The following is a 9,608-nucleotide window of genomic DNA, read 5'->3' as shown; positions in this document are numbered from 1 at the left end:
TAGACAAAGAGGACATAAATATCAAGGCCAATGGCTCTGCAATCTCCTCCCTTGCTTCCCAGAGAATCCTAGGATAAATGCCATCAGGCCCAGGGGACTTATCTATTTTCACTCTTTCCAGAATTTCCAACACCTCTTCTCTACATACCTCAAAGCCATCCATTCTACTTAATTGTGACTCAGTATTCACATCGACAACAATGTGCTGTTCCTGAGTGAATACTGACAAAAAGTATTCATTCAGTGTCTCCCCAGTCTCCCCAGTCTCTTCAGCCTCCACACGCAACTTCCCACTACTATCCTTGACTGGACCTATTCCTACCCTAGTCATTCTTTTATTCCTGACATACCTATAGAAAGCCTTAGGGTTTTCCCTAATCCTACCAACTAAGGACCTTTCATGTCCCCTCCTTGCTGCTCTTAGCTCTGCTAGTCTTTATTCATAATTCCTCTTAGCTTCTGTTATTTGCTTTTTCGTCACCCCTTAAACCTTTAGTATTCCTGTTGGATCTTTTTGTTCTGCTTTACCCTTGTCATAAGCACATTTTTTTTTCTTTCTAATGTTAACTTCTACCTCCTTTGCCATCCAGGGAACTCTGGTTTTGTTGGTCCCATCCTTCTCATTAGAGGGAATATACCTCGACAATACTCATGGTGTCCTGTTGTTCAGTTACTGTTTTTCTCCTTAACCCTCGTTCCAGTCAGTCCTGCTCAGATGTATTATTGCCCCATTGAAGTGAGCTGTCTAACAAATCATTTTACTTACTCTGGTTGCATGTCATTCTCCAACACCAACCTGAACCTGATGATACAATGATCAGAGTGTCCTAAATATTACCTTACTGGCACTTGATCCATTTAGCCCACCTCATTTCCATAGATCAATGCATCCCTCTGGACTAGACACATATTGCTGTCGGAGACCCTGCTGAAAACAATCTAGGAGCCCTTTTCCATCGCTGCTCCTTACAATAGCAGTACTCCTCTCATAGTTGAAGTACCTATTGTAATACTCAATGATATCAACATTTCTTTGTAATTTCCCTGCAGATTTGTTCTTCTGCATCTTTTTCACTAGTTGGTATTTATAGACAACAGACAATAGGAACAGGAGTAGGCCATTCGGCCCTTTGAGCCAGCACCATCATTCATTATGATCATGGCTGAGCATCCACAATCAGCCTTATCCCCCTAACTCTTGATTCCACTATCTCCAAGAGTTCTATCCATCACTTTCTTGAAAGTATCCAGAGACTTGGTCTCCACTGCCGTCTGGGGCAGAGCATTCCATATATCCACGACTCTCTGGGTGAAGAAGTTTCTCCTCAACTCTGTTCTAAATGGCCTACCTCTTATTTCTAAACTGTGTCCTCTGGTTCTGGACTCACCCATCAGCGGAAACATGCTTCCTCCAGAGTGTCCAATCCATTAATAATTTTATACGTCTCAATCAGATCCCTTCTCATCCTTCTAAACTCAAGTGTATACAAGCCCATTCGCTCCAATCTTTCAACATATGATAGTCTGGCCATTCCGGGAATTGACCTCGTGAACCTACCCTGTACTCCCTTAATAGCCAGAATATCCTTCATCAAATTTGGAGACCAAAACTGCACACAATACTCCCAAGTGTGGTCTCACCAGAGCCCTGTACAGCTGCAGAAGGACCTCTTTGCTCCTATACTCAATTCCTCTTGTTATGAAGGCCAGCTTTCTTCACTACCTGCTGTACCTGCATGCTTGCTTTCTTGTACTGATGTACAAGAACACCTAGATCGCGTTGTACTTCCCTTTATCCAACTTGACTCCATTTAGATAGTAATCTGCCCTTCTGTTCTTGCCACCAAAGTGGATAACCACACATTTGTCCACATTAAACTACCTCTGCCATGCATCCGTCCACTCACTTAGCCTGTCCAAGTCCCCGTCCACTCACCTAGCCTGTCCAAGTCCCCCGTATTCTCATAACACCCTCGTTACATTTCACCCTGTCACCCAGCTCTGTGTCATAGATTTGCACCATCTTTATTCCTTAGTTCTAGCTAAATTGACTCTGCTCTGTAATATTATAGCTTTCTGGTGTTCTTTTCAAGTCACTGTTAATTTGCATTCTCTCATGAAAATCCCAAGGTCATTTCTTTTTTTCTTCTTTTGTAAAGCTGAGCTTTAAGTAGGAGCAAATAGTGGAAACGATGGTTGATGTCTCAAAAAATATAAATTGATGCAAACGTCTCTTGATTTTTGAGATGAAATATTTGGATGAGCGAGGTAATTCAGTGCAAACCTTCCAGATTCACACATTTAATTTATCAAATGTAAACTTTGGAAGTCACTATCAGATTTATTCCATAATAACAATGAGTACAAATAGCCTAATCTCAATTGCAATACAAAATCTTGCCCATATCTCATTAGGGCGATGCATTGTCCATCTGAATTTGAATCTGCTTTGTGTTGTGTGGATATCATCCATGATATTGTATTCCATTGGTTGCAATTTTGCACTTTCAATGCCAGAGTGATTCATATCTCTGTTTTGTGAAGTTTGTTCAGATCCAATTGTGTTCTAAAATAGGCTAATCTTCATAGACAGTTTAACAAGTTCTTTTCAGTTCATGAAGGTTCAACATTTGTTATGCCAAGATATGAGACTATGGGATTAGAATAGTTAGATAGTTGTTTTTGACTGGTCCTGAAGGGCCTCCTTCCGTGCTGCAGACCTCCATGATTCTTAGACTCAAAGAGCTGCAAAACACAGCTTCTAAAAAATTTTAAAAAGACTAAGGAAATTGTTTGGGATCATTATTTGTCAGTGCAGGTAACAATCAAATAACTTGTACTATATGTGATTTTCAGTCATTCTTGGTATATTTCATGATGCAGAAATAAAGTTTGGTCAAGTAAGGAAGGAGGCTTATGCAGAGTTGAGAGAAAAATGATAAGATTTTTAGTAGAATTATAAGCTTTTAGAAAATATAAACTTCACATGCACAATGACAAACTATTTATTATAACTGGAAGCATTTCTGGATGGGAAGTTCATCAGCCAACTTTCTTGAGCTTGAAATTCAAAACAGTAAAAATTGAGGAATAATAGTATCAGATTGTGCTTGTGCATCTTTAAATTGAACCCTTGAAGGGATACTGTAGCTGTGTTAAAGTTTGCTTTGTGTTTAGAAAGATGCTGATTCGTTGTCTCACTGAATGGATGACGGTTACCCTTGGCTAATATTGATTTATCTTCTGAATTGTGCATTTACCTACAGCTTGCCTCGCAGGACTAGCCGTGGAGTGGGGGGCGCATTTATTACTTTTAAACGTGAAGCTCTAAGTTAATTGCCGTGAACAATTCCAAAACTCGCTCATTCATACAAGATCAGTAATGGGAAATCTTAGAATTTAAAAAAAATTAAATATAAAATTCTGCTAAGTTAACAATTCTAAAGACTAAAATTAATTTTATAGCTAAACTGACCAATAAGTGCCTGCTTTACTTCTGCTGGGTCAGCTGCTCACAGCAGGAATACTACATTCAACCTGAGTGTACCTGAAAGTGGAAATAAAAACTCAGCCAGTGCTTCGTTCCTCATTACTACTCAGTGACTCCTGCTGGAAAGTGCTTGAGTGTCTGGATGTTGTGACCACATTAATCTTAGTTATGATCCTGATGATGATTACTTTACCTATGCATGAAGATTGGATATTTTGACTGAGGTACTCAGCTAACTATTATCCGTAGAATCGTAACACAGAGTTTGTGCCCCAGGTGAGGAGGTTGACAAACGTCTGGTCTCGTTTCTCACCAAACGCCTACTCAAGTATGCATTTTCCAAATGGGATCTCTGAATACTAATCAGGAAACGGAAACCTGATGAATTTCCTTCATAAGGCCACTATTGCCCACCAGTGTTTTCTCCACTGAGATCGACTAATTTGGCATTGACCAAGAATTGAATGTGTAGAGACAGCATTCTTTATTTTACCAAGAAGGGATGAACACTAATCAAGTTATATACAGTTTTCTAATGTAAAAATATGAAACACAGGAGGAATCAATTTATCCAGACTCTCTTTGATCCAAGTTTTTGTACTTAAATACCAATTGTAATATTCAGTCAAATCTACAGCGGTTTACCTGTGATAAGCCCAAAACAGAAGGAGCAAGCACTTCGAAAATGCTGTGCATATGTAGAGAAAAGGTTAGCTTCCCACTACTGGGAGTGAAAGTTAACCAGTTGAAATCTGGATTATTTCGATCCAGTTTAACTTATTAAACTTGCTGTTCTGCAACTGTGAAATAGGAATGTCTGGCACCAGATAGATGCCCTATTGAATTCAAGATTCTGATTCTAGTGTATAGAGATTGATTTTACTTTATTTGTTGCACACTTTGTTAAGGCTGCTTTGATGTAGATTGTAGTGAGTCAGCATTTCTGTTGGTTTATCAAGACAGTCCTATGAGGCAAACTGCAGCTTTTTAAAACATGGTTTTCTTTCACAACTGATTTTATTACTATATTAGCCATATTTTTTTCTCTTCTTTCTCTCTCCTCTTGTGTCCTTTTTGTGCTGCATTCATTTCATTTCCAGCCTCATCTTTTGAATATAACACACCACCTCCTGAATATAGTAGCTGTCAACCCCCTTCAATTCCTCCCCCACCTTACACAAAAGCTGTATCTGCTGTCCCTGTCTCATCATTCACTCCCTCCTCATCTGATTCTGTCTCAGAATATGCATCACTAGCCTCATCTAATTCCACCCCACCAACCCCACCTTTACGCCACTCAGCATCTCGCTTTGCCACTTCACTTGGTTCTGCCTTCCATCCAGTCTTACCCCATTACGCAACTGTTCCCCGTCCTGTTCATAGAACGCCTGGACCACCATCTCCCATCAGTGCTCCTCCGTCTCTTCCCTCAGTGCCCAAACCAGTGGTCTGGTCTGCCACTAATTTTTCCCCACTTCCACCTTCACCACCTGTGGTTATAAGCAGTCCACCTGCCAAAGCCACAGGCCCTCGACCAGTTCTTCCTGTTCCAACTCCCATCCAAATCCAGAAGCCACCATCACCTACTGGCATTAATAGCGCATCAGATATTCTACACCAACAAGCCTCAAATCCTGTTCAAGCTACACCACCACCGCCACCTCCACCTCCACCTCCTCGTCCTCCATCTCATCTGCCGCTCTCAATGGCATCATCTTACACCACTCCTGCATTCTCAAATACCACTGTCCCTATGTCTCAGCCTTCTGTACCACTACCTCCCTCTACAGTCACCCCTACCTCCCCTAAGCGGCCTGCCTCTGCTGAGAACTCTTTCTTTTGGCTGGGAGACTCCTCGGCTCCTGAGCCGATCACCCAGGCACCCCCTCAGCTGGCTGAACCTACAGTTCTACAGGGTAAGGCTTTCTCTCTGCTACAATCTATCAGTTCTGGGGGATGAACAAAAAAAACCAGTTTCGTTCTGTGTAACCAAATATTAGCTATTTGGCTCCCATTTTGCTGCTCAACAACTTTGTGGCTCTTTTATGTTTCATGAAAGATGCGGTGTTAACTATTTAGGGACATCTGGTGTTCATGAAAAGTGTTTTAAAAATCCAAGTATTTTTGCAGACATGTGAGCTAAACAAATTGTATCAACATAAGTTTTATACATTTTTACTTGACCAATATCTACCTGGTAAAGATTCTGGATTAGATTTTGGAATCTGTACTAAGTCTTCACTATGTTGTAAAGATGATGTAAGTTGTCTTGATATCTCTGTGGAAGTGAGGTGGAATTATTTCCTCTGATGGCTGAAGTGTGTACATGTAGCTATTCTGAGGACATAATTACAAGTAGTATGGTAAAAATTACTAAAGGTCCTTCCAAGTAAAGAACTGTAACATGACACCACCTCACCTCTCCTCTTGCAGTGGAGGAGAAAAGAAGGGACAGAACTGTAGAACTGTACTCCAATCATGTGGTATCGTATGATTATTTAAGTAAAATCTTTAGACAGGAATTAAATATTCTATTGACTTTCTGAATAATGGTTATGATTGCTTTATGATTTTGAATGGGATTGCCTTTGATACTATATATGAAAAATCTCATAATGTGCAGAAATTTCTTTCATGTAACTTGTGTGTGATAAGTTGAAGGTCATACTGAATTAACAAAAGCTATTTTAACAATGCAGTTCACAGACCTTTCTGAACTCTAGTACCTCTCATTAATGTAACCAATTCTGCACTCTTCAAAGCCTCCAAGCATTTTCCTGGGCAGTTAAGTAGTCTGGATGGCTCTGGTTTAGTAATCTTGAGGTCTCGATTAATGTTCTGGTGACGCAGGTTTAAATTAAAATTGAATGAAACAATAAAATCTGAAACTAAAAGCGTATCTCAGTGATAGTGACGATGAAATAAATGTTAATTAATCTAAAAATCACACCTGCTCCTTCAGGGAAATACATCTACCAAGTCATTAAGTGTATTTAAGACAGAGATTGATAGGTCCTTGATTAGTAAGGGGATCAAGAGTTACAGGGTGAGAAGGCAGGAGAACATCAACCATGATTCAATGATGGAGCAAAGTCAATGGGCCAAATGGCCTAATTCTACACCTATATCTTATAGTCACATGGTTTAGTGTTGGCATTAATTTTGAGAAGGCCAGAATACAAGAGCAGTACTGCTGAGGCTACATAAGGCCCTGATCAGACCACATTCAGAATATTGTAAGCAGTTTTGGGCCCCATATCTAAGGAAGGATGTGGGTTGGAGGGGTCCAGAGGAGGTTGACAAGAATGATCCTGGAGATGAAAGGCGTGCCATAAGAGGAGAGGTTGAGCTTCAGGTCTGTACTCAATGGAGATTAGAGGATGAGGGCGGATCTGATTGAAACAAGAATATTGAAAGCCTGGATAGAGTGGACATGGAGATGTTTCCATACTAGGAGAGACTGGGACCTGAACGCACAGCCTCAGAGTAAAGTTTTAGACCTGAAATGAGGAGGAATTTCTTTAGCCAGAGGGTGGTGAATCTGTGGAAGTCATTGCCACAGATGACTGTGGAAGACAAGTCCCTGAGTATTTTTAAGACAAAGATAGATAGGTTCTTGATTGGTAGGGGAATCAGAGATTATGGGAGAAGGCAGGAGAATGGGGAGGAGCAAACACAACGGGCTGAATGAGTATATCTTAAGATCTTACCCAGTTTAATAACTTGAGACACCCAGCAATGTTATTAATGTTTAAGTGCCCTCAAAAATGGCTGAACAAACGACGTAGTTCAAGTGCTGCAGGGATGAATGCTGGTGTTGCCAATGTTGTACATGTCCATGAAAATATTTTTTTAAATGAGCAGAAATCATTGATGATACCTGGGGAAGTTGCAAAAGTGATGAACAAGGCAAGCAGAATCCTGGGTTTCATAAATAGAGGCATAGAGTTTAAAAGCAAGAAAGCTATGAAGAACTTTTTTAAAACACTGGAATGTTGCACTGCAACTGAGGAAAGATGTGAAAGCTTCAGAGACAGTATAGAGACAGGTTCCTCGCAAGTTTGCTGACGACACTACCATGGTAGGGATATCAAACAGCAACAAGTCAGAATACGGGAAGGAGATAGAGGGCTTAGTGATGCGGTGTAATGAGAACAGCCTCTCAGTGTCAGCAAAACTAATGAACTGATCATTGACTTTAGATAGAAGGGAAGAGAACACACCTCCATCTACATTAACAGAGCTGAGATTGAGAGGGTGGAAAACATCAAGTTCCTAGGAGTGACAATAACCGACAACCTGTCCTGGACTTCCCACATAGATGCAACGGTCAAGAAGGCACAACAATGCCTCTTCTTCCTCAGGCAGCTCAGGAAATTTGGTTGCACAAGGTTCCTCACCAATCTTTACAGATGTACCATTGAAAGCATACTGTCTGGGTGCGTAACGGCCTGGTATGGCAACTGCTCTGCCCAGGACTGTAAGAAACTACAGAAGGTGATGTACACAGCCCAGAAGCCATCACAGAAGCCAATCTTCTACCCATGGACACCATTTACATGGCCCATTTCAGTGGAAAAAGCTGCCGACATCATCAAGACCCATCACACCCTGGCAATGCTCTCCTACAACCTCTTCCATCAGGCAGAAGATGTTTAACACACGCACCAGCAGGTTCATGAACAGCTTCTTCTGTGCCATTATTAGACTGATGAATGGACTCTCTTCTTCAAATAATGCTGATCTTGCCTAGCGCACACCCTGTGCAGTGTAACTTGTATGCCTCTGTCTAGTTTTTTCTCATCCTATGATCTATATGTGCTTGCGAACTGCGTTCTGCCTTTACTGATTTTCAACAAAACTTTTCATTGTACTTAGGTATATGAGACACTAAATCAATCAAATCAAATCAAGCCCTGTGGGACAAAGTGAAGGCCATCTGCCCTTTCAGAATATTATAATAGATCCCAAGGCACTTCCTCAATGAGCAAGGAAGTTATTCTCATCAGCTAGCTAACATTTGGCTTTCAACAAGCAGCATGAAAACACATGATCCGCTCAGTTATCTAATTTACAAGACTTTCTCATATACAACACAAGAATCCCACCACATCACCGTCTCACTTTATATTTCTGTGTCAAATTTCATCAATGCGTCTTCACCTTTCACTAGCCTATCTTGAAGCTTATCACTGTCTTCTTCACAGTTCAGTGTATTTCCAAATTTGTGACACTGTGCTTTCAAAATCTGGTCTAAGTCACTGATGTATGTATAAAGCAAAGCAGGTCCGTGTACCAGCTGTAGTAAACCCCCATATTATGCAATCTTCTGGTCTGAAAAAGAAACCTCCACCATGACTTTCACCTTGCCAATATAATATCTCTAATGCTAGAGTATTTTTTTTAAATACCTGAGCTTCAGGATTCCTGCAAAGCCACATAATCAAACACCTTTAGAATTCTGTACATGCCGCACCAGTCCTGTCTGTTACATTATCAAAAGACACAGCAAAGCTAATGGATATCAGGTCAATAGTTTTCTCTCTGTCTGTCTCTCTTTCTCTACTTCTGTCTCCCTCTACCCCACTTTGTCTCTCTCAGAGCATGTGTGCTCTGTTGCATGCCCTCCCTCTCTGTCACGCACTTATGCTCGCACATGTTCTCTCTCTGTCCCTGTCTCTCTCTCTCTCTCTCTCTCTCTCTCTCTCTCTCTCTTTGTCTATCTATCTCTATCTCTGTGTGTCTCTCTCTGTCCCTCTGTCTCTCCCTTGGACTCTCTCATGCACTCTCTCCAGTCTTTTGTTTCGCAATGTTACATTTGCTACCTTCAAGTGAATGAAACCTTTGAAGAGCAGGTATGCATGCTGAAATGGATAGAGATAGAGGAAGCTGATGTGCTGAAAATTTTGTCAAACATTAAGATTGACAAGTCGCCAGGCCCGGATCAGATTTGTCCTCGGCTGCTTTGGGAAACGAGAAATGCAATTGCTTCGCCACTTGCGAAGATCTTTTCATCCTCGCTCTCCACTGGAGTCATACCTGAGGACTGGAGAGAGGCAAATGTAATTCCTCTCTTCAAGAAAGGAAATAGGGAAATCCCCGGCAATTACAGACCAGT

At 41.1% G+C, this 9,608-nt stretch overlaps 1 protein-coding gene across 7 annotated transcripts in view; it reads left to right on the top strand.

The window, feature by feature from the left end:
- The window catches only part of enah (ENAH actin regulator), a 398,339-nt gene that overhangs the window by 327,322 nt on the left and 61,409 nt on the right, over positions 1 to 9,608 (top strand). For 6 of the 7 annotated variants that reach the window (XM_043687390.1, XM_043687387.1, XM_043687385.1 and 3 more), the window contains one exon: positions 4,591 to 5,406. The exons of the other annotated variant lie outside the window; for it this stretch is intronic. In XM_043687390.1, the coding sequence (XP_043543325.1) occupies positions 4,591 to 5,406 (816 nt within the window). The remainder of the gene's footprint in view (positions 1 to 4,590; positions 5,407 to 9,608) is intronic. 7 annotated transcript variants of the gene reach the window in all.

The sequence above is a fragment of the Chiloscyllium plagiosum genome, chromosome 3 (genome assembly GCF_004010195.1).
Source record: "Chiloscyllium plagiosum isolate BGI_BamShark_2017 chromosome 3, ASM401019v2, whole genome shotgun sequence".
NCBI lineage: Eukaryota > Metazoa > Chordata > Chondrichthyes > Orectolobiformes > Hemiscylliidae > Chiloscyllium > Chiloscyllium plagiosum.
This window is presented reverse-complemented; position numbering and strand designations above follow the sequence as displayed.